The sequence below is a fragment of the Chelonoidis abingdonii genome, chromosome 11, assembly GCF_003597395.2.
Source record: "Chelonoidis abingdonii isolate Lonesome George chromosome 11, CheloAbing_2.0, whole genome shotgun sequence".
In the NCBI taxonomy this organism is placed as follows: Eukaryota; Metazoa; Chordata; order Testudines; family Testudinidae; genus Chelonoidis; species Chelonoidis abingdonii.
This window is the reverse complement of record NC_133779.1, coordinates 3175995-3203310: the sequence shown is the minus strand read 5'-3', so window position 1 is coordinate 3203310 and position 27316 is coordinate 3175995. Positions and strand designations below refer to the sequence as shown.

The 27316-nt window shown below is 56.2% G+C and overlaps 2 protein-coding genes across 2 annotated transcripts in view; both read left to right on the top strand.

The window, feature by feature from the left end:
• SARS2 (seryl-tRNA synthetase 2, mitochondrial) overlaps positions 1–19366 on the top strand; it is a 56175-nt gene extending 36809 nt beyond the window's left edge. The window contains exons 12-26 of the mRNA XM_032776269.2: positions 522–617; positions 2039–2068; positions 3520–3660; positions 5677–5731; positions 6685–6748; positions 10588–10693; positions 11458–11505; positions 12201–12309; positions 14045–14090; positions 14778–14865; positions 15509–15621; positions 15836–15929; positions 16409–16501; positions 17128–17193; positions 18247–19366. Of these exons, the coding sequence (XP_032632160.2) occupies positions 522–617; positions 2039–2068; positions 3520–3660; positions 5677–5731; positions 6685–6748; positions 10588–10693; positions 11458–11505; positions 12201–12309; positions 14045–14090; positions 14778–14865; positions 15509–15621; positions 15836–15929; positions 16409–16501; positions 17128–17193; positions 18247–18363 (1266 nt within the window). The 3' untranslated portion in view covers positions 18364–19366. The remainder of the gene's footprint in view (positions 1–521; positions 618–2038; positions 2069–3519; positions 3661–5676; positions 5732–6684; positions 6749–10587; positions 10694–11457; positions 11506–12200; positions 12310–14044; positions 14091–14777; positions 14866–15508; positions 15622–15835; positions 15930–16408; positions 16502–17127; positions 17194–18246) is intronic.
• Positions 1–27316, top strand: part of SIRT2 (sirtuin 2) — a 256350-nt gene that overhangs the window by 166938 nt on the left and 62096 nt on the right. The gene's annotated exons all lie outside the window — the stretch shown is intronic.

Sequence of the window (27316 nt, the reverse complement as noted above, 5' to 3'; positions counted from 1 at the left end):
TTGTCCCTGGCCCCTGCTGGGTGTGATGGCTCCGTCTTTCAGATCAGCCACCAGCTAACAGGGAGAAGATGGATCCAGTTTCCCCAAGCAAAAGCAGCAGGGTGATCCTGACCTGATTCTGGTCTCTGTCTCTGCTGCTCACAGGACTCTGAACAGCAGCCCTGAAACTGACTAGAGCCTTGTAAATATCCCTGTTGCTATTTCTGCTGCTTGGGTAAAGTTCTGAACAGAAGTAGCAATGCTGCAGCTGCCTCTGTGTGGTGAAGGAGACAGATCAGGGCAAGACGGAGGTGGATTTGGGAGAGAAGGGTGTAAGGTTAGGAAGCTAAGTTGAAGGGTTGGATTCAGGAGGAAAGTGATTCTTTGAATATGGGAAAGGAAGATAGAGAGGGTTTGGGAGAGCAAGACGGGAAAATCATCTGCAGAATGGAAAATGTCTGTGCTTTGTAGTGTTTGGAGGAGCAACTGTTAGAGAAACGCCAGCTATGAGCACTCACATTGCTGTTTTCCATCCTCACCAGCTCTCCACATGGAAGAGACTGGTGAATGTGCAGGAAGAGATTGGAAAACTTGAAACTGAGAAAGAGGAAATCTCCATTCAAGTGAAATACCTCGTGGTGAGTCTCCACAGCAGCATCCATCCTATTCCCCAAAATAAAAATACCCCCCCATCACACAGACATCATGGTCCAGAACCTATCTGAGATCCCTAGAAATTACACAGGCACCTTATTGACTGTGTCCTGGCTTCATGTGCCTCAGCTGCCATCTCCTCGGCCGTGAATGACTTCAGGCCCTTTTGAAAAGGTGCCTGTGTGTATAGAATCGCAGAAATGTAGAACTGGAACTGGTCATTTAGTCCAGTCTCATCTACTGTAGCCAGAGGGGATGACACAGGGAACCAGACATCAGGTTTGAAACCCCTGGACTCTCTGGAGCTAGAGCCTGGATCCAGCAGTTGATACAAACCTTTATCCTTCCCATTAATTCAAATTCTCCATAGTTTATGTTATGTGGATTGTTCAGATGAGACCAGAACATTAGAAACTGAACACTAAAACCACCATGTGGCATGTTTCTTAAGCATAGGGGGTCAGATTTTCTTCCCCCTCCCGTCACCAGTCCTAGCTCCCGATCGCTCTAGAGACAACGGCTTGATTTTAGTGCTGGATGAACTGTATCCATTAGAGAGTCTGTCAGGTGCCTTTTACCAGAAAGCAAAGGACTGTAATTGGGCCCAACTCCTGTTGGCGAAACTCCCATTGACTTCAGTGGGTGCATCTTTCAGTCTGTCCCTATATGACCTCATGGGTTGTCATGGTAGCTCAAAATATGTGACTTTGGACTTCGATGATTTTTAAGCGTGGTCTTTTTCATCCACTTGCTACTTGTGAGTTTTTCTGCTTAACTCTGTGGGGCGTTTGTGCATGTTTTGTCTGGGGTTTTTTTCCTTCCACCTCGCCCCCTGCCAAGCATGACTAACGAACCCTGCCCTGCCCCACGCCCACCGCTGCTCTCTAATCCCACCCCTATGGGGTTTGTCCTGCTTTTAGATCCATTTCATGTTTGTGGGTCTTTGAAAAATCCAGCAGCCGTCTATCTTTGGGCTTGATTCTCCCCTCATGCTGATGCAAAACTGGAGTGACCCCAGGGAAGTGGGTGGAGTTACACTGGTGTAAAATTGAGATAAGTTAGCAGAGAATCGCAAGCATAGTATGTAGCTTTACTCCCGAGCCCTCAGGTAAGATTTTATGCTGGGACCCAGGTAGCCCCCTTCTCCCCTGTGTTTCCAAACAGCTCCAGCGTGCAATACAATATTTCCATGTTTAAAACCCCCACTGCTTGTGGTTTCTAATAGCTAGTGTAACTTTCTGTCATCATCGATGCTCTGTTCAATAACCTTAAGAGAGCAGATGCCGGGGAGCTGTGCTCACTTTCATACAATCCAGGCACCCCTGGTTTTGTTTTCGTTAGGCCAGATACCATTCAGCAAGGAAATAACTCTTATTACCTACTGTTTTTCTTTTTTCCCTCCTAGGAGACCCAAGACCAGAGCATGTTGCAGGCGGTAAGAGCCAGATTTTGCTAATGTAACAATCTGTGGAAGCGGAATGAAGCATTAAGTGCACGGTTGACCTCTGCAGATGGGCGCTAGAGGGTCACACACTTAATTCCTTAAGTAGACTGAGAGGTAAACCCAAGGAGAGCAGAATATTAACTTGTTGTCTGTGATGTGTAAGCAGCAGCAGGGGGCACCAGAGAGATGTCCACCACCTGCTGCAGCAAATGGCCACACTGGGTCTCTGACTTTGCTCTTACTTAGAGCGCTGAAATCCCATTTTCCGATTCTCCCCCAAATCAATTGGACTTTGCCTCTTGATGCCTGAAATATTCCCTGAAAATCTGAAATTGATCAGACTGTAGCAACCCAAATCTGCTTTGATAATCCGTTCAGAAGCCCAAAGGCCACACCTAATAGTCCAGAAACTGACGTGGGTTTTTAAACTATGACATTAAGCATTCAGGGATCATTGAATTTCTTGCTGGCTACCTGAATCGATATGTATTAGTGGAGCTGTGCGACAGAAAACTGCTGGTGATCAGCGGTGTTAGAAGGCTTCATTTCTAGGACTCCGCAGGCCCTGTTTGATCTGTGGCCGCTGGTTTTGGCCCCTTCCTGCTTTTAGCATGAATGTGCTGTTAGCAGAAGGTCTCGTACCTTACAAGGCCTGGCAGGAGCGCATGGAGAGCTCCTTAGAAATCCTCCTTCACTAGGAAGGATGGAGGTTGGGGCAACAGGATGAGGTGTGGCCAGGTGGCTTTGAGAGAAAGGCAGGGAAGGGTTAGGGCACTGGACTTCCTGTGTTACCCTGAGCCTCAGTTCTCCAGCTGTAAAATGAAGATAATACATCTTTTATATTTAGATTTTAAGCCCTCTGGCACATGAACTGTCTCTTTTTTTCTGTCCTAATGCAATGAGGCTCTGGTCTTCATTGTGACCTCTAGGCTTTACTGCAGTTCATATCACCGATATTCAGGGCTTTAAAGAAGAGAGGCGTTATCCGGCAGTTAGAGCGTGTGATGGGTGTCCCGTGGAATGGTTCCGTTCCCAGCTCTGGGGAGGGGTGGGGGACACATGGATTAGTTGTTGGAACACAGGACTGGCTGGCCTGATGTCCGAGTTCAGGCCCCAAGTCTGCCACTGTGTGATGCTGGGCGGGTCGCCTTTCTGTGCCCAGTTTCTAAATTTCCAAAGGGGGCTGATATCACCACCCTGCAGTGGAGGCTGATGTTGGTTTGAGGTTCATGGTTGAAAGAGGTAGCGGAAATGAACGCTGTAATACAGTGCCAGGTGCAAGCTGTTGGGAAGATCCTGTGATACTCAGGGGCGTATGGGCGATGAACCACAAAGAACAAAATAAAACTCAGCCATTGGATATATATCTGGCTCTTTTTTAATCCTGGATCTGTCTGAGACTCATTCCTCCTCGCTATATGCTCATCTGCTCCCCCAAACAGCTTCCCAATTACCAGGTGCTACGGAACCGAGGGCGGGAAATACGTCACCAGCTGAATTCCCTGTACCAGAAGGAGCTGGAACTGGATGAAAAGTACTATCTGAAGGCTCTGAAACTGCCGAACTGGACCCACCCTGATGTGGTAAGTGGGGCTGCCGGATCATGGGACAGAGGGTTCCTGTACGGGTGCACAGTAGTCACTCAAGATACTGGGAGGCTTAACAGTATAGTTGGTAGGAAACTCTGAGTACAGAAGAGATCTCGGTAAAGCTAGGAGCCTGTAATGGATGTGGATTCAGTCACCCGGGCTTTAGATGTCTATAGGGAACTTTCACCTTATTTCAGTCAAGTCTGTCCCTGAACTTGGACTTAAACAGCTGCTTGTGTACAAGGGAGGGTGCAGAGAAGAGCCACGAAAGGGGTCCAAGGGCTGGAAGAAATGCCTGACAGGAAGAGACTTAAGGAGCTCGATCAGGTCAGTGTCCCAGAGAGAAGCTGGAGAGGTGATTTGGTCACTGTGTAGAAATACAGTACCTTCCTGGGGAGAAAGGACCAGGTGTGAGAAGATTCTTTAACTGAGCGGAGAAAGGCAGAACTAGAACCAACGGCTGGACGTTAAAGTCGGACCATGGCCAGTTAGAAAGAAGGCACTGGGAAACAGTGCAGGTGATTAACCATTGGTACCAGTTCTCCAGCTCTAGATGGCTTCAAATCCCGACTGGATGCCTTTCAGGAAGATGCGTTAGCCAGCCACAAGTGCTTGGACTCAGAACAGGGATGGCTGGATGAAAATCTCCACCCTGTGCTCTGCAGGAGGTCAGAGTAGTGCAGGGGTGGCCAACCTGGGGGCTCCGGAGCCACATGCAGCTCTTCAGAGGTTAATATGCAGCTTCTTGTACAGGCACTGACTCTGAGGCTGGAGCTATAGGTGCCAACTTTCCAGTGTGCCAGGGGGCGGTCACTGCTCAACCCCTGGCTCTGCCACAGGCCCTGCCCCCACTCCACCCCTTCCCACCCCCTCCCCTGAGCCTGCTGCCCCCTCGCTCCTCACCCCCAGAGCCTGCTGCACAACACGAAACCGCTGATCAGGAGGTGCGGGGAGGGAGGGGGAGGCTGTGATTGGTGGGGTGGCCGGTGGGGGGAGTTGCTGCGGGGTGGGGTGGGGTGGGGGGCTGCTGATGTATTACTGCGGCTCTTTGGCAACTTACATTGGTACATTCTGGCTCCTTCTCAGGCTCAGGTTGGTCACCCCTGAACTAGATGATCCAATGGTCCCTTGTTCTGGCCTTTGAAATCTTATTTATCTTCTCTATCTATCCATCCATCCTACGTACACCCACTAAGGGGTGTGTCGCACCTTGCGTAGCACACAGCCGTTCTTACAATATCATGGCCTGACTTTTTTTCTAACAGTGTGGAGCATCTGCAGCTCTAACTGCTAGACTCTGCTCCCCTCCCATTAGCTACATTGATTTGTTCCTGGCTCCCCACCTTTAACCAATGGTCTCTCCTTTGCGAATCAGGGAGTCTGGGTGTGGTTACTGCCAGAAGCCGGGAGAGGAAGACAGAGTGGATCTCTCCAGAATTGCCCTGCTCTGTATGCTCCCCTGAAGCTCTGATACTGGCTGCTGTCAGAGACAAGATACTGGGCTAGATGGACCCTCGGTCTGACCCAATATGACCGTTCTTATGGTCTTAGAGAACCTAGCCAGTCATGCTGAGGGCTTGCCTATTGCGGAAGGGTGTGTTGGCTCTGATAACACAGGTATAACTGACCCAAAGGAGTGTGTCCACACTTCCTTGCTAAACCGGCTAGAGCTGCTTCCCCTGCAGATCGTAAATAGGCCCACTGCATTCTGGGCAAGCATCCCAGCATGCAGTGTTCCTCTGCTGCGCATTCTGCATTGCGGGATTTTTCTCACGCTGCCGTTGGAACTGTGGGACTTTGGGTCGAACGCGCAAACTCCCACTATTCCCTTTCCGGTACCCCAGAATTCAGTTAGCCTCTAGGTGGTGCCGCGTCCTGGGGCCAGGTCAGAGAAAGAGATCGATCCATGGAATTGTGGGGCTCGTCTGCTTTGAGTTTGGAGTGCGTTCCCCACGCCTCTCTTGAACCTTTGTGGTGGTCCCATGCGACTTTTGACCTTTCCTCCTCCAGCCTGTCGGAGACGAGAGCCAAGCGAGGGTGGTGGAGGTCGTGGGAGAGAAACCAGGTAGGAAGCAGATTCTCAGAGTGGGGTTTCGGACCCCGTGTATGGAGGAGGATCACACCGGCCGGCTGCAAAGCCCATCTACAGCTGGCATTCCTGATCCCATCTTCCCCGACCTGGGGGGATCTGGCCCCCGGTTAGCCTTGGTTGTGACCTGCCTTCTCCAAATCTGCCTTGGAGATGGGAACATGTGCTGGGGAGAAGGGGAAGGACTGGCTTTGGCCCCGTGAGCCCCAGGGAACTCTGGGAGCAGCAGCTTACAGGCAGAGAGAGCCTGGGAACAGAGCCCTAGTAGCTGGCTCAGTGGGGCTCTGTAGGTCTTTGGCAGCAGTGTGTGTGTTTTGGGGTGGGGGGGAGACACCAAATATTAAGACGCAAGATGGGAGCAGTCACGCATCATCCTTGTGAGGGGAGAATGCTGATAGTCGGAGTGCGTGGTCACTCATGCATTAGCTGTTTGGGTGTCGGGGCTCCTGGGTTCTATCCCAGGCTCTGGGCAGAGAGTAGGGTCTAATAGTTAGAGCAGAACAGGGCTGGGAGACCAGACTCCTGAGTTCTGTCCCCAGCTGTGGGAGGGGAGTGGGATTTAAAGAGTTAGAGCAGAGGGCGATTGTGTGTCAGGACTCTTGGGTCCTGTCCTGCAGTTGAGAAGCAAAACAACTTTGACCGTGTCTTCCCAGCTCTGTCACTGGCTTCCTCTGCAACCTTGAGCAAGTCACGTTCCTGCTCCGTTCCTCAGTTTCCCCCGCAGTAACGGGGCAACGCTTGCCCAATCCCCTGGGTGGTTTGCCCGACTGCAAAGTGCTTTTTGCGCTCTGGATCCTGCGCAGTAGATGCACCCGGCGAGTACTGTGTCCGTTGAGTTTGGGGAAGGGAAGAGTCCCCTACAGCTGTGATGTGTCTCCTGGGACCCCGTTGTGACTTTAACCCTTTGTTTCCCCTCCGCTTCATTTTAGCTTTTGATTTCAAAGTGAAGGGGCACCTGGAAATTGGGGAGGACCTGGATATCGTCAGACAAAGGTAAGATGGAGGGGAGGGGTGGTTAGGGCTACATTACTCTGAACTTTGGGTTGAAGTCCGAGACCACGGCCTGCCTGATACATAGGCTTAGGCAGTCCGTCTCTGAGCCCTCCACGTTAAATGCTACGGAGTTCCCTTAAATTCATCAGAGAGCAAAGCCAGAAATGTAATCTTGATGCATCTCCCCTTCTCCCCCCTGCCCCCCCTCCCCAAAATGAGGGATGTTTGGAGACCAATTAAACCCTTCCCCCAAAGCGATCCCAGTTTGTAGTTCTCAGCCTGCTGTGCGCACCCAAAAGCCACCATCACTGCTGATCCCGTGTGCTGAAAGGCTGCAAGGGGACTCCATGCCTTGAATATCATGACTAGATTGGGTAGTGAGACCGCGGCTGGAATTCTGTGTCCACAATTCAAGAGGGATGTTGGTCAGTGGGGTCAGAGAGGAGCCGCGGGACTGATGAAAGGGTTAGAAAACCTGCCTTAGACTCAAAGAGCCCAGTCGGCGTTTTAGCGTAATGAAGAGAAGGTTAAGGAGAGACTTGATCGCAGTCTCTGAGTGCGTACGTGGGGAGCAGAAACGTGACAAGCGAGGGCTCTGCGGTCTCGCAGACAAAGCTCTGACAAGATCCGTTGGTTGGAAGTTGAAGCTGGACAAATAGACTGAAATAAGTTGCAAAGCTTCAGGGCCTCTCTAACCCATGCTCCACCCCCATGGGCCACGGGGGCAGTGAATAACCACAGCACGGTGCGCTCCGGCCACATCCCTGATCCACCCATGCTGTGGGACAGGCTCTGTGCCAGTTGCACCCTACCCGCTGCACAGGGTGGATTCTCAGGGCCATCTCCACACACCGTGCGATTCCCCTTACACTGCCCAAGGGTCCTGAATATAAATGAGCGTCAGACCCTTGGCGCCTAAAGGGCAGTGACTTGCGAGGCCCCTCTCCAGCGTTTGTATCCTCCTCTCTCTGGCCGTGGCTGTAACTTGACGTTTAAGAACCGCGCTTGTGTCCTTAGGGGTTTTTGAAACCCGGGTAATGGAGGCCAGAGGCTCTGGATAGCTTGGGCAAGGAACAAGCTCCGGTCTCCTGCGGGGTGAAGTAACAAGGAAGACGTTGTGGCCTAAGGACTGAGGCACAGGAATCCGGACACCTTGGTGCCATTCCTGTCTCTGCCACTGACATGCTGAGTAACCTTGGGCAAGTCACGTGCCCACTCCATGCCTCAGTTTCCCCCTCCCAACCCTGACCTCAGCCTGTGAGCTCCTTGGGGTGGGGACTGCCTCTGCAGGGCCCTGCTTTCAGTGGGGCTCCTAGAATATATCTAATCAGAGGGAGCTGAGGATTGATTGGCCGGGGGCTTGCCTTTGAGTGGCGCTGAGCGGATGATCTCAGCGTTGTGGGTGCTAGGCACCTGTGAAAATCAGGCCCTGGGGGGATGCTGTCTGCCTGGGCAGTCCTGGGGGAGAAGCGAGCAGAAGCTTTGTCCGGGCAGGATGTCAGATTGGGGCTTGTTTGAGTCGAAGGGCTTCTCTTTAAAACAGCCAAGATAAGGTAGCCCAGGAAGCCGTCGATCACTCATAAATGTCGCCCGCCCATCAGGCATATGCCTTACATCTTTTGCGCTCTGTGTGGGGAGAGCCGTAAACTCTCTCTGGCAGGGCGGCAGATGGTTGCTGGTGGAGCGACTGCCTGCTGGCTAGGCAGAACACCGCAGACCTGGGGAGGCAGGAAAAGAAACAGCCATCGTCACCGACCCAAGTCCTCGGCCAGCTACAAAGGGGTGGAGCGCCACGGAGTTTGGTGGAGCTCTGGCAGCTTAAACCAGCTGCGGCTCTGGCACTTTAATGCCCAAGTGCCACGCGCTGGACCATGTGTGTTACATGGCTCATGTCCATAGGGGATGCAAGTCTGTTAAGAGCCAGATTGAGAGGCCTGGCTCGTAGCAGCTTGTGATTTCAGCTCTCCAAGTGCCTGGTTCAGTCCCCCCAGGATGTGTCCCAAAATGGCAGCTGTCAGACACTGATTCTTGGGAACCTACCTCTGGCTTTTTTGGTGGTTAACAGTGTGATCTGCCCTGGCTAAGCTGGAGCGCACAGCTACCAGCTGACATGGGGAGACGGGTCCCATTGGACATGTTCATGGAAGATCCTAGGTCTGAATTACAAAGAGGAAGTGGGGTCTAGTGATTAGAGCAAAAGGGGCTTGAGTCAGGACTCTGGGTTCTGTACCTGGCTCTGGGAGCGGAGCGGGGTCTAGTGGTTAGAGTTGGCAGGGATGGGAGTCAGGATTCCCAGGTTCTGTTTCTGGCTCTGACAATCCCATGCCGTGTGAGTTGGCGGCAAGTCCCTTCACCCCACTCTCTCTCCCAGTTCCCTCCTTTCTATGCAATGGCAAAGATCTCGAGCTTCACCGCCCTGAATCAGTCCTTCTAAAAACCCTACCCTTGAGAGGCTGGGACGTCCTATTCTCTCCACTTCCCAGGTAGGGGAAACTGAGGCACAGAGTGAGGCAGTGACTTGACTGAGCTGTCTGAGGGATTCAGAGGTTGGACTGAGGATAGAACCCAGGAGTCCTGATGCACCCCCACACCCCTGCTCTAACCACATCAAAGAGGAGACCTGCCTGGCCCTCAGGGCACTGTCCAATAGGTGTGTTGTTCTTGTAGCCAGGGCATCAGATGGCACTAAAGTGATCAGCCACCTGCTGTTTCCGGACGCCTCGGGGGCCATGAGTTGCAGATCAGCTGTTGCTCTCTCAGTCCCCATTAGCTGATTGCTGACGCCCTGGCCCCCTGCAGAATGGAGGGGCCATAAATGTTGTATGGGCTGCCCTTTCTCCCTGTTGTTCGGCTGTGGGCCTCGGGCACTTTCCAACATCAGGCATGCCTTCCCTAACTCCCCCGTTGCCCTCGGGTGGGGCGATGGCCCGTCATGGAAAAAGGCTCCTCTCTCTGCGTCCGCGTGGGCGTCACGGGACTGGCGCCTGTGTCCTGGCTTCGTGAGTCGATTGAAACCCTTGGTCACTTTCTCTCCCTCTTCAAAATGCTCCCCTGGCTCCAGGAAGGTGGGAGTGAGTGGAATTACTCCAGAGGCGAAACTGGCCCCTTTGTCCATTAAACAGGACAACAGCTCTCCATTCCTTCTCCCATCACCCTCGGATCGGTACAGATTCCCCTCCTGAAGGGACCACGGTGATCGTCTGGGCTGACCCCTGTATAGCCCAGGCCAGAGAACAGCCCCAAAGCAGAACTTTTAGCATAACACCCACTCTAGATTTAAACATTGTCCTTGATGGAGAATCCCCCACGACGCTGGGTCAGTTGCGCCAATGGCTAATTCCCCTCACCTGTAAAATTTGTGCCTTATTCCTATCTGAATTTGTTCAGCTTCCAGCGGTGACATCGTTAGGCCTGTCTCTGCTGGACTGAAGAGCCCGTTATTAAATAGTTGTTCCCCGCGGAGGTACTTATAGACAGCGGCCAAGCTGCCCCTTAAACGTCTCTTTGTTAAGCTGTGTAGATTGAGTCTCTCGCTATACGGCAGGTTTTCCAAGCCTTTGATCGTTCTCTGAGCCTTCTCCAATTGCTCAGTGTCCTGGAATGGTGACTGACAGTCTGAAGCTCCCTACAGCCCTCCCCCATGAGGTAGGGCAGTGCTGTTACACAGCTGGGGAAACTGAGGCCCGGAGAGACTAAGTGACTTGGCCATGACCGCACAGGGAGTCAGCGGCAGAGCTGGGCTCTGAGTTCGGACTGTGCCACTGCGCCATGATTCCGAGAGCATGTTGTCCAGTGGAAGTGGCTTGAAATGGGCTCTCTTCCTGTCTCTCCCCATACAGGCGCCTCTCTCACATCTCAGGCCACCGCTCCTATTATCTCCGAGGGGCTGGAGCCATGCTCCAGCACGCCCTTGTCCAGTTCACTGTCAGCAAGTTGGTGAAACAGGTACTTCTGGCCGTGCGGCGTGGGGGCAGCACGATCTAGTGGTTGGAGCAGGGTGCGAGGTGTCTGGGCTCTCTCCCCAGCTTTGGGAGCAGAGTAGAGTCTAGTGGCCTGGAGTCAGGACTCCGGGGTTCTGTTCCCAGCTTTGGAAGTGGGGTGGGGAGAGCAGGGTGGGGCAGGGAGGTTGGGATCCTGGGCTCTATTTCTGGGCTTGGGGAGGGTAGGAGTGGAATCTAGTGGTTAGAGCAGAGAGTCAGGACTCCTGGGTTCTGCTCCCAGCTGTGGAAGGGAAGGGTGGGGTCAGGAGCCAAGACTGCTGGGTTCTATTGGGAGGGGAGTGGAGTCCAGTGGTTAGAGCAGTTGGGGGTGGGGGGTAGGAAATGGGGGAGGAGTTGTCATCCAGACTGCTAGGTTCTGTTCCAGAGTGTGCCACTGACTAGCCCATGTTTGAGGGGGTGTCAAGGATTCGGTTCATTAATAGGATTTTGAGGCTTTCACCTCTGAGTTGCTGCTCCTTGTCCCTCCTTGGATAGACCCTGTGTCCAGTGTTTGGTCAGTCTCAGGCCAGCTCCTGCCGTCGGCAACGCCAAACCGCCCCCAGAATTCAACCCCCTGGTCGGCAGCCTCCACAGAGGCTGAATGGGGTCACGGAGCCCAGCCCCCCCACCGGGGTCCCTGTAGGGCATGCTGGGAGAAGGGGCAGTCACCCTGGGTCCGCTGCTGAGTGCTGGCCTGTAGTATCTTCTCCTTTCTCTCTCCCCACCTAGGGCTTCATTCCCATGGCCGTTCCCGACCTGTTGCGAGGAGCCGTGTTCGTAAGTGCTCAGGGGACGGAGCCCCAGCCCCTCCCTTCCCAGGAACACGGACGTCTCTAATTCCCCCGTTTCTCTGCTGGCCTTGGCAGTAGGGTCTCCCAGAGGCCGGCTGGCTCGGCGCCGTGTTCCCAGCACTGGTCCCCGACTCCTCTATCCCCGTGTTCCTATTACAGCTTGATCCCGCCTGCCCCCAGCTCTGGGATCCCAGTGCCGCTGGCTCCCAGCCCCTGTCTCTGCATTCCCAGCAGTGCCAATTCCCAGGTGCCCATTCCGCCTTCTGCTCTGCGATGCCGCTCCCAGGTCCCTCTCTGCCCCCAGCTCCCGGGCACTCACCCCATCCCTCAGCTCTACACTGAGAGTGGCAGCTGGTCCGACTTCCCCCAAGCCCTGTATTCCCAGGGTCGTACATTGCTCCTCCCCGTGTTACTGGTGCTCCCCGGGGGTCTGCTCACCCTGCTCCAGGGTGAGCAGACCCCCGGTCTCGCTCTCCCTTTCTCCCACTTGTACCAGCCATGCAGAGCATCCGGCCACCTCTCGGAACCTGGAATTCAGGAGGGAGGGAGGAAGGACAGGCGTGATTCTGGATGACCAACAGGGTGGCCACCCAGGACTGGGGGTGCAGCAGGGCTGGGGTGCTCTGCCAGAGAGCTGGACACCATGGAAATAACCAGGGCTCTGCAACCTCTGCTCACCAGGAAGGCTGTGGAATGCAGCCCAACGCCGTCCCATCCCCGGTGTACAACATCGACCCGTCCCGCTTCGAGGACCTGTGCCTGGCTGGCACCTCCGAGGTCGGCATCGCAGGTGAGGCAGGAACCAGCGGGCCGTGTCCTTCCTCCGCTTCCAGCTGCGACACTGAAACGCGCTGTGCCCCAGAGGGATGGAGTGGAAGGGCCCGGGTCAATGTGAGATGAGGTCGGTCTCATTCCTGAGTCCCGGGGTGGGGGCAGGCACCTGAGCTGATGTCTGATCGTTTACGGTTCCTGCATTCGCTGCACCTCCGACCCCACACCAGTGGTGGGGCATATTACCCCTTTAAGGGCCAACTGGAGCTGGCAGCCGAGGTGCAATCACAGCGCGCCCTGCTCCGGACTGGGGCTGTGTGTAAACAGGAAAAGGAAGCTGAGCAAAAGAGAGAAGGGACCAGACCTAAGCCTGGGAAAACCTGTTTTTCAGTTGTAAGTTTGGAGGCTCTGGGGCCAGGCCCTTAGAAACTGGATTAAGCAGCTTCTCTCTCGAGCTCCTCGAATGCTCCGGGAGCTAGGAACTCTGCCAGCACCTGCCTCTCCGCTTAGATCTCAGGCCTTCAGCCGGCACCTTCATCGGGGCAGGATCCCACTGTCCTCTTCCTCCTGGCAGGGGGCTTTGAGTTTGTCTGCCCAGGAGCTGGGAGCTGTCATTCCCAGCTCTGACGGAGCTAGCAGGCTAAGAATAGCGGTGTGGCCCCTCCGCTCCGAGACCCCAGGCACGTCCTCAGACTTTCCCTGACTCCGCTCTGGCCACACTTTTTCGCATGCTCACATGACTGGAGCGAGGGCAGGTATGTCCCCAGCAGAGCGCTTAGACACCGAGCGGCCGTGCCCATGTTGCGTGGCTTCCTTCCAGGCGTCTCCAAGCTCCGCCGGGTCCTCAGTGCTCGGGTGCAGCCGGGGGAATAGCAGGCGAGCGCTGCCAGTCCGCCCGGCTGTCCCCAATGCTGCCTTCGTTCGTTTTGAGGCCGGGTCTGTCACGCAGTGGCCGGCAGATGAACACCGTCCCGTTTCTGTGCCTGGTTCCTCCAGCGTGCCATAGGCTTGTGTCTTCCGCCAATCCCGGGGGGTTTCTCCAGATGTTGGTGAATGGCCTGGGTATTACGGAGTTGGGTACCTCTGCTCCAAGCTCCGGCGTAGCCTTAACACTCCGGCTGCCACGGATCCGCCTGCAGCTCAGCCCTCGCCCGTCTGTTCTTTCGGCCCGGTGGCTAGCTGCGGCCTGTTTATTCAGAACAAAAGTGGTCCAGGGAGAACACCCGAGGGGGGAAACCCAAACCCGGAACCGCCAGTGCTCACCCGTCTTCCAGCAGGTCTCAAAAACCTCCGGGCGCCCAGCCAGGCCTGTCTCTGGGCTGGAGCATGAGTGACCCTCTGTCCTAGGTCAGGGCGGGTGCTTTGTGCTGTTCTGAGTGCATCATGTGCCAGGGCCTTTGAGCCAGGGTGAGCAGCCCGTGCTGGTCCCCTTGGTGGTGAGGAGGGGGGGAGTTCATTTTCAATGGGGGGGGTTACATGAATACTCCCCCGGTGGCTTTAGATCCTGCAGGGAATGTGGTTTATCTCCTCCGCTGAGCCAGCAGGACGGTCGCTAGCCAGCCCAGGAAGAAATCTCTAACGCTGGTAGAGGGGGCTCTGTCTAGTCCCTGCTTTTTCCAGCCATCCAGCAGCGCAGGGGTCAAGGTCTCCTTGCTGCTGTATCCAGGAGAAAGGCTTAGCGTGCCCAGCACAAGGAGGGGGCCACCACATCGCCCTCTTCTGTGCCCCTCACTGAACCACCCCCCCTTTTCCAGGCTACTTCATGGATCATGCTGTGAATTTGGAGGACATGCCAGTCAGGTAATAACCTTCCACTTGTTCAGCTTTGTTTTTCACAATCGGCTTCTTCTTTCCTGATCTGTCTCTCTGCTCCCCTCCTAGCCCCAGCCCTAGCCCTTTGCCTGGCCCCTCCGTGCAATCTCAGCACAAGAGCCTTCTCCCCCCGCAGCCCTCGCCGTCCCGGGCACACGCCCCGTATTCCATCCATCCTGGAAGCTACCTGGCTCAGCCGGAACCGCGCCTGCGCTTGGTTTCTCTGTCCCTCCAGTGCTGTTTATTCCCTGCCAGGGGGTTGGGGACTCTGTGTAAAGTAAATTCTTGGTGTATTTTGCTGGGGGGGAATAGAACCTAGGAATCCTGACTCCCAGGTCACCTCCTCCCCCCACCGCACTCTAACCACTAGGCACCACTCCCATCCCAGAGCCCGAAATAGCATCCAGGAGTCCGGACTCACAACTTCCTTCACTCCCCAGCCTGCCCCGAGACCTCACTCCCGCAGAGTCCTGGGGTTCTGGTCCTGGCTCAGAGTCGAACAGGGCAAAGTCTGAACTTCGGTGCCTCAGTTTCCCCACTCTGTCCAATGGGGTTAATGATGCTCACCCCCATGGCAGCTGTGGGGTTTCTTTCCCCCATCCACCCCCGGAGAGGGCTGGAGCAGTGGGTTTAATTTCATGGCCTGGCCTGGCCTGTCCCTTTTCCCTTTGCCAGAACCGTGTGTTCCAGCACGTGCTACAGAACTGAGACGGACACCGGCAAGGAGCCCTGGGGGTTGTACAGAGTCCATCAGTTCACCAAGGTAGGGGTGCTGTGCGTTCCCTTAGGGGAAGCAGGAATCAGGGGGCCAGGGGTAATGGGAGATTAGAACCCAGGTGTCCTGGTGCCCAGCCCCCCCACTCTAACCACTGGACCCCACTCCCCTCCCAGAACGGGGGATAGAACCCAGGAGTCCTGGTGCCCAGCCCCACCTGCTCTAACCACTAGACCCCTCTCCAAGAGCCACGGCCACCTTCCCTTTGCTGATGTAGGGGGAGAAGGTGAGCAGAGAGGTGCTTAGTTTCCATGCTGGATCTTGCTCTGGGCTGCTCCAGCTACTGGCCGAGGGGGCTTATCTGTGTCGGCACCTGGGGCCTGGATTGAGGCCCTCTGTCCTGCCCTAGCCTCTGACCCGATGGGGGAACGGACCACCAGCGCCTCCTCCCCGGGACAGAACCGACACCCTCTGGGCTGCCCGCACCCCACCAGCCTGGCAGGGCATTTGCAGCAGGGTGGCATTCCGAGATCCCAGCCCCGGGGGACAGGGTTGATGCAGGTCGAGGAGGGGGCAGTCTGGGACCCCTCCCCAATAAAAGGCCCATGGGACGGCGCGAGGAGTGGCACCCGGTACCAGGCACGGTGGAAGCGGCTCCTCCCGTCTGACGCGCCAGTTTCCTCCCCCCCAGGTGGAGATGTTCGGGGTGACGGCGGCAGAGAGTGGGGAGGAGAGCACCGCCCTGCTGGAGGAATTCCTCGCCCTGCAGAAGGAGATCTTCTCCGAACTGGGCCTGCACTACAAGTGAGCGAGGGAAGGGGGGCTTGGAGTTCTGCAGGCCCTTGTCAGAAGAGGCGGGGTGGGAGGCACCCCCACAAAGGTTACTCTGCCGCCCTGCCTGCTTGTCTGGGGACGTCAGCACCAGCAGCCCCAGCCCTGCTCCAGGCTAGGTGCCCTGAGTGCTGGGATTGGTCTGGAGCTCCTGCCACCGCTTGCCTGATTGGTCTCTCCATGGCAGGGTCCTGGATATGCCCACCCAGGAGCTCGGGCTGCCTGCCTACCGGAAATACGACATCGAAGCCTGGATGCCCGGCAGGGGCAAGTATGGTGAGGTGAGAGCCACCAGCTGGAGTGGTGGGCTTGGGGGGGAATCCAGGCACCAAGCGAGCAGCTTTTCCAGGGGATCTGGGGTGAAGGAGGCAGCCCTGGCTGATATCTCCTTCTGCCCCATATGCCTTGGCTCCCTTGGGTTAGAATCCCAACCACAGCGGCTGATCACCCTCATGCTTCAGGGTGTGGGGTGGATAGCCGTGGGAGGGGTCAGGAAGTAGATATCAAATCACCTACACCCCTAATACAAATGCACTGGGAGGGTGGGTCCATTTGTGATGATTGGGGGGAGTGGGGTGGAGGCACCAGGCCCACTGGTCTGTCCTGGGGAGGCAGGGAAAAGGCGGGGGTGGGGGGCAGACTGGTCTGGATGTGGGGACACCCTAACTCCTTTGGTGGGTCACGTGACTGCTTTTATGTGTCACATGACTGCCGTCCCCCAAGCCACTTCCCACCACATGGCCCCTCTTCACTTTCCCAGATCTCCAGCACCTCCAATTGCACTGACTACCAGAGCCGGCGCCTGAACATCATGTACTACGACCAGACAGGGCAGCTCCACTACGCGCATACGGTGAGCACCCGGGCGGCAGGGAAATGGGGAACACGCGTGCACGCCCCAAAGGAAAACCCTAGGGGAGAAGGAGTTTCTCAGGCGATTTCACGGGAGCATCAGATCTAGCAGTGGGAGACCTAACAGAGCCTGGTGCTGCACTTCAGCCCTGGGCGAGGGGTCCCTGTATAAATAGCCCCCACACCCCACCCCAGAGGTGGCTGCATCTCAGCACCAGGCGAGGGGTCCTTGTATTAACAGCCCCCATGCCCCACCCCAGAGGTGGCTACATCTCAGCGCCGGGCAAGAAGTCCCTGTATAAACGGCCCCTGTGCCCTGCCCCAGAGGCAGCTGCATCTCAGTGCCAGGCAGTGGATCCTTGTATAAACAGCACCTGGCCCAGAGGGGGCTGCATCTCAGTACCGGGTGAGGGGTCCCTTTTGTCAGTCAGGTTGGATCGTGCAGGGGGAAAGTTGCATGTTAGTTAATCCGCCTACCTTGGGGGCGAGCAAATGAGGTTGATTCTCATGGCTACAGGTCCCAGGGCTGCTCAGGAGGCTGGCAGAGGTCACTGGCTGGTGAGCGGCTGTGGGGAGGGTGGGACTAACACCTCCCCCTCCCCGCATGATTCACTCTGTTCTCCCCAGGTCAACGGCACGGCCTGCGCCATCCCACGGGTGCTGATCGCTCTGCTGGAGTCCAACCAGCTCCAGGTGCGCTCCCGTCCTGCCGGGGGGGACGTCTGTACCCCTTGTGCCCTGTGTTCGGCTCCTGGGCTTGGCACCTTCTGGCCCTGGGGGTAGCTGTCCCCACTGGGGCTGAAAGTAGTGGCCAGATCTCCGGGCCCTTTAAATCCCCACCTGAGCCCGGCTGCCTGAGCTCCAACGGCTTTTTAAAGGGCCCAGGGCTCCCCGCAGCGCCTGGAGTCCTGAGCCCTTTAAATCACCGCTGCGGAAGCCAGTCTAGTCTGGCACGGCATACAGGCTCTTGTCAGTACACTGTGCCATATCATGCCGTGCCATACCGTACTGGCTTACTCTCACCTCTGGTCCTCACTAACGAGCAGCAGGGCGGAGGGGGCTGGCCACACGGCCCAGGGAGAGAGGGCAGCGTTGTGGCAGCCTGTTTCTCTGCCCCAGCCTGGAGTAGAGAAGTGGGGAGATTCCCTCACTGAAACGGAGCCAGGCTGGGACTGAATGTAGCAGGCACTTTCCCGGTTCCCGTTTCAGGCGAGACGGGTTGAACTCCTGCATGGCACAGGCCGTTAAGCAGCGCCCAGAGATCGCTGGCCTGTGCTCGCAGCATGGGGCAAGCCAGAGCGTTGGTCCCCGAGAGCAAGGGGCCCCAGGGCCCCTGCATGTGCAGGGAATCGAGGAGGGGAGATCTCCCCAGATGATCCCGCACCCTTCACTATGGAGGAAAGTGGGGTATGGGGGGGAAATCCCCATGTCCCTGCTAAGCCAGGGGAAAATTCCTCCCTGCCCCCCTTCTCTCCGTCAGCTGGGGAACAACGCAGAAAATCAGGGTGGCCCAGCAGTGCGTGCCCCATTCCAGAGTAGATTTCCCTCCCCCCCACCCACCCTGAGATCCAAGTTTTTTTCGGGGGCAGGGAGCATCCCTCTGCCCAGGCGGACGGAGGCCCGGAGCCAGGGTGGTGGGGTGGACTCCAGATGGGAGCTGGCGGGTAATATCTTCAGTCACCGCTGTTGTTTAGCTGTGTGTGTGTGCTGTGTTTTAACTGCCCCCTGCCCCACTCCTCTCCCCAGGATGGCAGCGTCCGAGTCCCTGCGATCCTCCAGCCGTTCCTGGGCGTGGAAACCATCGTCAAACCCAGCTACGCCCCCTTGAAATACATCGGGCCCAACCAGCCCAAGCGCCGCTGAGCCGTCTACCAGGAGCAGCCGTACCAGGGACCAGCCGTCGGGGATCCCAGCCAGATGCATACAAGACGCGCGCACCCCGGCAGCGTTCAGAGGGGCCTTTACTGGCTTGTTTTCTGGCTCCAAGCCACACCCGGCTTATTCTCGGTGACTTGTGACCTGTCTCTTCTCCTGCCCCCTCGAGTTGGTCTGCGGCACCTGGATGGGGCCCATATGGATGGAGTCAGAGGTGCTTCAGAAACCCCAAGATCCTTCCGGCCCTGGATTGCGCTGCCTGGAGCCAGACCCCAGCACTGGCAAGAGGCAGGGAGCTGTTTTCTCCCCAGGACTCCTGGGTTCTTCCATCAGTAACCCCTGGCAAGGGGGAGGAGAGATCTTGCTTACAGGCTTTTGGGAGGCATGCTGAGGCCACGGCTAGATTCATTCCCCCCTTAACAATTCCCTCTCCGTGTCCTGCTCTGCGACCTCCCTGCCGGTTGAGCTGGTGGCTGACAAGATCGAGAGCTTTTCGCCCCGCGGGCCGCCGGTTCTCATCCGACTCGGGCCGGCGCTGGCTGCAGCGTGCTCCCATCGGCCAGCCCTTCGGAGACCTGACGTGAAATGAGTTTGCCGGGTCTCAGCTCAGTTCCCCGGTGGAGCTGCGTCACACAGAGCAGGATCGTCACCGATTCTCGCCAACTGCCTCAGCAGACAGGCAGAACAGGCCATGGAGATTGGTCTCTCCCCTTGGCCGCAGCCAGGGTCCCCCAGGGGCTGTGGCAGCCAAGCAGGGGGACAGTGTGTTCACCCTTGCAGCTGCCGGTGCTATGGGGAAGGAGAGGGGGATCCAGGCTCCCTGATTGGTCACTGGACTGACTGCAGGGGGGCGGGATCCCAGCCAAGAGGGTCAGAGGGGGAGAGACAGACCTGAGTGGGGTGGCTGCCAGGGTGGGGCATGGGCTGCCTAGAGCTGCCAATCAAGACAATGAGATTGTGCCACCCATTAAATCTGCAATTGAAAAAGGTTTTTCTGTTCTCAAGGGGTCGCTGCTTAAAACACAAGCTGGTTAGGGAGGAGACTGGGGAGTCCAGTGGGTTACAGCAAGGGGGGTTGGAAGTCAGGACTCCTGGGTTCTCTCCCAGCTCCGCCACTGACTCATGACCTTGGAACGAATCACTTTGTTTACCACTGTGTGGAACAGGAGTCACCCCTCCTCTCCTGGCTTTGTGGATCCTCAGCCAAGCCTTCTCTAGGCAGGGGGGAGGATAGTTGTTCTGGAAGGACCTGACCCAGCATCTTCGTTGACCTCCATGTGCTTTGGATCAGCCCTGCCTGTGCTCCTGCACCCCCTGCTCCTCTGTACTCCAGCTGTTATTCCACAGTGGAGAGCGACTCCTGCAGGACAGGGCACTTAGAGGGGTGCGGGTACTGGAACAGCTCTCCTGGGCAGTGGTTTCCCTGCCTTCGGGGCAGAATCTGACCCTTCGTGATTGTACAGAACTGCAATCCGGCACTGAGAGGCAGCTGCCTCTGGGTGGGGAGCAGTGCAACGGCTGCTTATGGATGGACTGTTTACCCAGCACTGAGATGCAGCCACCTCTGGTGTGGAAAGGTGGCAGCTGTTTATACAGGGATCACTCCCCTGGTGCTGAGATGCAGCTACCTGTGGGGTGACAGCTGCTTAGATTGTTCACCCAGCCCTGAGATGCTCCCTCCTCTGGGGTTGAAGGTGGCAGCTGTTTATACAGGGATCTCTCCCCACCAGCGAAATCCTTCCAACCCCAAGGTGGCAGCCAACAGTTGTTTATCCGGGGATCCTCTCCCAGAATTGAAATGCTGCCACCTCTGGGGTGGAAAGATGGCTGCTATTTATACAGGGATCGCTCCCCCTGGGCTGAGATGCAGCTGCTTCTGGTGTGGAGCGCAGCAGCTGAACAGTGCCGGCTGCTCAAAGAACAACAAACCCCGGTGCGACTGGATTGGCGGTAGCCACGCTGGGATCCCAGAAACGTGGTAGGACAGATCTGTTTTGTCCATCACCTCTGCCCTTGCCGGCCAGTTTCAGATAGAGGTGAGTAGTCCAGGTGCATGTGAAAACCTCCTGACAGCTGCTGAGAAATTTGCCCTGCTGCCCGTTTGATTCAATTTCTTCTGTGGCCTTCCCAGGGCAGCTGTGAAGGGAACAGGTTGCAACCCTTTATGCCTGGCTCTGCCACAGAGAGGCCAGCGGTGTCTCTGAAGGTGAGCCTAGAACAGCTGGTAATTGCCAGTTCCCGGCTGCACTCAACAATAGCGAGAGAGAACGGCCCTGGCCCCGTGTACATTTATGATCCCTCGCGAGGAGCTTGGGTCGGAAGCCAAATTCTTCAAACTCGTCTGCCAAAGCCGGGCCTGGAAATGGGTCGCGATCCCCCTGACTCCTGCCTGCGGCTCAGCGCTGAGTCTGAGGGGAGAGCACCCCCCAGAACGGCAGTGGGGCCAGCCCTGGCCGCAAGGGGAGAGCATCCCCTACTGCGCCCCCACAGCACAGCGCCTCCTAGTGTTGAGGTCAGCACTACAGCCGGGTCTTTTTTTTTTTTTTTCTTTGTAAATAGTTATTACCCCCCAAAGAAGAGCATTTTTCAGGGCACCAAAACGATTTGTAAATTTTGGTTGAATTTGGCAAATAGTTGTGGCTGAAAAACTGGACGTAAAAAAGAAGTCTAACGAAATTTCTAAACAAAACAAGTAAAAAAAATCAGGTTTTTTGGTTTGAATGCAGCGTTCGATCCAACACACAAACAGTGATGTTTAGTTTAGTTTTTTCATTTTGGTGAGAAACCAAAAAAAAATTCATTTTTGGCTCGAACCCACCTGATGATTTTTTTTTATTTTTTTTTTTATTTTTTTAGGGGGGAATGGGCCCCAAACCGACCAATCATTTGCTCAGCTCGAAGCAGCACTGATTGCAGGGGAAGAGTGCCCGCTACTGAACCTCCCACTGCCCTGGGGCCAGTACTGACTGCGAGGGGAGAGTGCCCCACTGGGGTCAGCGGTGACAGCCGGGGGGAGAGCGCCCCCTAGTGCCCCATTGGGGTCAGCGGTGACAGCGGGGGGGAGGGCACCCCCTAGTGCCCCACTGGGGTCAGCGGTGACAGCGGGGGGGAGAGCATCCCCTAGTGCCCCACCGGGGTCAGCCGTGACAGCGAGGGGAGAACGCCCCCTAGTGCCCCATTGGGGTCAGCGGTGACTGCAAGGGGAGAGCGCCCCCTAGTGCCCCATTGGGGACAGCGGTGACTGCAAGGGGAGAGCGCCCCCTAGTGCCCCACCGGGGTCAGCCGTGACAGCGAGGGGAGAACGCCTCCCTAGTGCCCCACTGGGGTCAGCGGTGACTGCCTGTGGTTCACCCTACTGCATCTCGTGCAGTAAGTTCCTCAAGTGGTGGACATCATCGCGGGCCTGTTTCTCCCACCAATGCCGTTAGAAGTGCTAGTCAGGCCCTGGATGAAAGCAGTTGCATTGCTTTGCTGTGAGTTATTCAGTAGCTGCCCCCCAGAGCCAGCCCCCTTGGTGAACAATCCCTATAGGAGCAGCTGCCACATTTCCACCCGGAGGTGGCTGCATGGTAATGCTGGGGGAATGATCCTTATCCAGGCAGCCTTAGAACCTATGATGTTGATTGTAATGTACTTTGTTACGGAGTCGCTCTGGATCGATGGCCAGGACCATTGCATGGTTCTGGCCCACGTCCTGGCACCCGCCTGACTCCTTTGCTCGCCATAGCTAAGTCCTGGCCCCATTCCACCCCCTGGGTGCTGGAGAGCACCGGGAGCAGGCAGCTAACTCAGAATCACCCTTGACTGACTAAATCAATGAGGCCGGCGCATCAGCTGCTATGAATCAGGGCAACGGAGCGACACCAGTTTACACCGGCTGCAGCTCTGGCCCCATTGGCTGCAACAGAGTGACGCCGATTCACGCCGGGGGAGGGGGAGATCTGGCCATAGCTTTGGAATCAAAAATAGAGTTGTTATAGGAACGACATTAAAAAAAGATGAGCTGGAGTCAAGTTTTCGAAAGGAAGCGTGTCCTTAGTGAGGGTTGATTTAAAAGGGCAGCAGCGCGAGCAAAACGAGAAATTAATTTCATTAAAGTGAACGATGCATTTTTCAAGCCCCAGGTGTCCTTGGCTGGGCTGGCTGTTATGTCCTGAGAGGAGCTAACCAAGGAAGAGTCTTAGGTTTGTCATCGCTTATGCTTGTGTGAGTTTCACCCGAGCTGGGGAGTGCCTCCCCCCGGAGCTACTGGGGAATCGGGTGCTGCTCTGACTGGAGTGACTGTCAAGGCACTTTGCTTAGTTCATGAAATCTCTCACACGCTGTTCTGTCCACACACAAATCAGCCTGGCTCCAATGAGCAACCACTCAGGACCCAGCTCCTGGGCCCCTGTTGCGATGCGGGTCCAGGCCCTGTTATTTTGCAGAGTGGAGGCAGCTCAAGCCGCAGACCCAGCTCAGAAGGGCCTGGGTCCAGCGGTTGTAAAGCCGGGTTTCCAATGGAGGGTGGACAGTCGAGCGCTGGCTTGGAAACAGTGTCCACAAGCCCAGGTCTGACGCCCGTACCCCTGGAGGTGCGCAGGGATCTTCCAGGGGTTACATCAACTCTAGCAGAGGGGTAGCCAGCTTAGTCTGGATCTGTAAAAAGCGACAGATCCTGTGGCACCTTATAGACTAATCAGACGTATGGGAGCGTGAGCTTTCATGGGCGAATACCCACTTCGTCAGACGCATGTAGTGGAAATCAACTCCAGCGATTTGCCTGGCTTTACTCCAGGCTACATAAACTGCGGTAGCGAAGTCAGTACAAACTAAGATTTCATCCGGTTTCTACTGCTCTATATACAAGACACTAAAGTGTCAGTACAAGGTTTATATCCCAGCTGATTTCTTCTAGAATGAGCTGGTGAAAATGAGACCAGAAGCGGCTGGGACACTTGTATTTTTCTGTCTAATTTGGCAAACGAGTCGTTTTTCAGTGCAAGATGAATCAGCCTCCTGAAAGGGGGCTGGACAGGTTGAGAGCCCCTGGGGTGGATGTAGATTCTGATCTCACAGGCATGGGTGTAAATTCTGTTACCTTCCACAAAGTCACTCCGGATTTACACCAGTGTCAGGTCAGAATCTGGCCCGCCCAGACCTTTTAGCTACCTTGGTAACCCAGGCCTGAAGCCCAGTGACCAGTTGGTGCTAGGAGGAGGAGCTAGGTTGTTTGCTGGCCAGGGTTAGCTAGGCACTGGGGTGGCTTGGAATAAATCCAGTGTGAAGAGGGGAAGGGAGGGGGAGATCTGGGGAAGGGGGGGTTCCCCCCCCGGAGCTGACATCACTTCCTTTGCAGCCTGCCTCCTATTTAAAATCCCACTGCCTGTCCTCAGATGCAGAGGCAGCGCTGCTCGCACACACGCAAAGGCTGCACCTGTGGGGATTCGGGCACGTTCGCTGGCTTTGGCTCACCAGCCGTTCCGCAACTGCCACCCGTGAGCTCCTAGCCCACCTGCCTTTGTTTTACGCCCGTCATCGGCAGCAGAATTTGGGCAGCTCTGCGGGACTCACTACCACGCACCATGCTGGCCATCGGCCTCTGCGTCTTTCTCCTGTCCTGCTGGCACGGTAAGAGCCGGGCAAAGCGAGGCCCAGTCTGGGATAGACAGAGCTAGGCGGGTTTTCAGAAGTGTCTAGGTGAGTTAGGCGCCTGGTCTGCTTGGGTGCTTTTGAAAATCCCCTTTGGTACCCAACTTTGTGTCTTAAGTACACCAATATCTTTGTAAATCTGCCCCCAAGTGCCTCATCCATGCCCTGGTGTCTTTGACCATTGTCAGTTTCCGCTGCGCTTTCTGGCTTGAATCAGAGAATATCAGGGTTCGAAGGGACCGCAGGAGGTATCTAGTCCAACCCCCTGCTCAAAGCAGGACCAATCCCCAGACAGATTTTTACCCCAGTTCCCTAAATGGCCCCCCTCAAGGATTGAACTCACAACTCTGGGTCAGTCCTGCTTTCCCATTCTCTTGCCTTCTGGGGACGATCCCGCCTGGGCTGGGCCAGGGGGTGGCCAATTTCTCTTTAAAACGGGGCTGGCGTGGGAAGGTGGCGATTGTTTGCTCCCTGGGAAAACGCAGCCCCCGGAGCGGATCTGCCAAAATCCATGTTCCCATGCCATCTGGGGAACATGCTGCATTGACAAACACACACACACGCACTCACCAGCAGCTGGGCTTTATTCTTTGGCTGGGGATATTCTGCAGCAGGTGCTCTGCTTGAGGTCAGACAAAGTCCTATTTTACGCTGGATGGCACCAAATGAAAGGACGTCTGGGCAGCTGCCAGTGTGTGCCAGGCCCCGGGTGCAGATGGGGTGGAAGGATTTCAGCACCCTAGACAGCATCCCGACCCTGTCATCTGGCAGAGGAATATCTGAGCTGCATCTTAAATATCCGGGCGCACAGAATGCTGTGCAAAAGCACTGTGAAATCAGCTCCCGTGTTCTGAAGGGGACGGCTTCCCCGGATCCTGCTTGGGGGAGAATTCGCAATTAGTCTGAAGGTTTCAAGGCAAATCCGGATTGGGGTCGGATCAGGGTGAGAAAGAACTGCTTTCAAACTAGACATGCTGATATTAATCAGAAGCCCTGTCTGGTCACGGGGGTGTACCAGAGGGAGATGAGGATTGGGTGTGCAGATCTCTGTGTGTCCCTGTGCACGCACAGATCTGTGTACGCACAAGTGTGTGCATAGAGGGCGTCTGGGTACCTCTATGCTTGGCTCTGTAGATCTGTACATAGGGGCTGGAGCTGGGGGTGCTGGGGGCACGGCAGCTCCCCCTGGTTTGAAGTGGTTTCCATCATAGGCCTGATTTACAGTTTGGTTCAATAGCTCTCAGCACCCCACTGTCCCCGCACCCCCCGCTCTGTGTGTCTGGGGCCGGATGCGTGAAGGTCTGGGGGGCGATCTGCACACGTGTGTGTGTGCATACACGTGTGTGCAGTCGGGTAGGTGTCTCTGTGCCACTCGATCTGCGTGCAGGGCCAAGGACCTTCCCCACGCGGTTGCATTGGAAGGAGCGGCGGTCTGTTCCCATCCATTTCTGTGGGGCAGACTTCACTTCGTACCCCCCACCTCCGGCTTTCCCAGCCATCCCCGAGCAGGTCAGGGGCATTGCGGAGCCAAAGGGCCTCATTCTGTTCTCCTGCAGGCATCACCCCGGCAGCTGCTGATTTACCCCAGAATCCAGCCCAAGCTTTCAGGAGCAAAGGCCTGATTTTGGAGCGAGGTGGGCCAAGGCTTCCTCCCGCCGGATCCCAGCCGCTTGCTTTCTCCGGCCTGTTGTGCTTCCTCCGGCATTACATAATAGCATTACATCCCTTGCTGCAGCCTCTAAGTGTCAGAGCAATGGCCCCCTGTCTGCAGGGCATGGCCTGTGTGTGTGGTGAGGGAACTCCCCCCGGGGCGGGGGGCAGATAGCACACCCCCTGGGGGGAGTGGATTGTCAGTGCACTGCTGGGGAAGGGGCAGACCCCGGGGGACCTCTGCATAAGGAACCTGTTAGACAGAGGTGCCTGGTCACACTTATTTGCATTATTATTAGCCTTTGCTCTTTTCAGGAGTGGGTGAGGGATCCCTGTAAAAACAGCTGCTGTGCCCCAGCCCAGAGGTGGCTGCATTATAGTAATGGGTGAAATTATCCACATAGAAGGGTTTCAGATACAAATACTGGCTGGAATTGGACTCAGGTATAGACAGAGGGGCTGGGATGGAACAAACTACCCGTTGCGTTTCTCTGGTTGTCTCAGGAAGATCCCAAACACAGGGTCACCACTCCGCCCACCGGCAGGAACGCGCTACCCAGCCGGCATTTGCTTATCAAAACAGAGCCTCAGCCAAAGCCAGCTGGGGCACTGGCCTGTGAGTCAGGAGAAAGGGATTCTGGGCTGGGTGTGCTCCAGGACCTTGAGCCAGTCACCTACCTGCTCTGTGCCTCGGTTTCCCTTTTTGTGTCTATGCCAGGGTTAGCTAGGCACTGGGCAGGGACTGTCTCTTGCTCCGTGTCTGAGCCTGGCCAGGCATGGCTGGGACCTCTGCTCTTGGTCAGGGTCCGGGCAGTGCCTGGCACACCGAGGGGCCCTGATCTTGGGCGAGATCCATGCTACTTTCAGCACAAGGAAGACCCCACTCTCTGGCTTGCGTGGGGGGGTCTGATCCTGGTATGAGCCGCTAGCTGCTGCAGCAGCAATACCCCTAAAACGAAAGCAAAGATTCCCCCAGTGTCTGTGCGCACCTGGGGTCCGAGGAGCAGCAGATGCTAGGGAGGAAGACGCCTGTGAGGGAGAAACTTTGTCCCAGCCGCTGTGTGAACAGGGGCCGCCCCGCGCCCCATTCAGGGCTGGGGTTAGCTAGTCTCTCCATGTAAACGGATCCGATGCTGGGTACAGGAGTTGGAGCACTTCAAGAGTGAGCTCAGTCAGCACCGGGGGGCAGGGAGAGTTCTGAGGGGCCCAGCTATTGCAGGGGGCCTATATAAGGAGGAGAGGGTGTGGGGTGGCCCCCCAAGTTCTGGGCTGGAAGTCCTGGGGCAGTAGGAGAGCAGGAGCTGGAGGACACCCGGCATTTCAACAGCTCCTTTCTGCCAGCGCGCTCCCCCAGCTGGGGGGAGGGGGTCAGTATCATTCGCCCCCCTGTGAAGGGGAAATGATTTGGCTCAGTCAAACTGCAAGTCAATGACAGAGCTGAAAATAGACCCCAGGAGTCTTGACTGCCAGTCCCCCATGCTCTAACCACTAGACCCCACTCCCAGAGCTGGGGATAGAACCCAGGAGTCCTAGCTCCCAGCCCCTACTCCTGCTCTAACCACTAGACCCCACTCCCAGAGCTAGGGATAGAACCCAGGAGGCATGGTCCCAACGCCCCCCTGCTCTAACCACTAGACCCTGCTCCCCTCCCAGAGCCAGG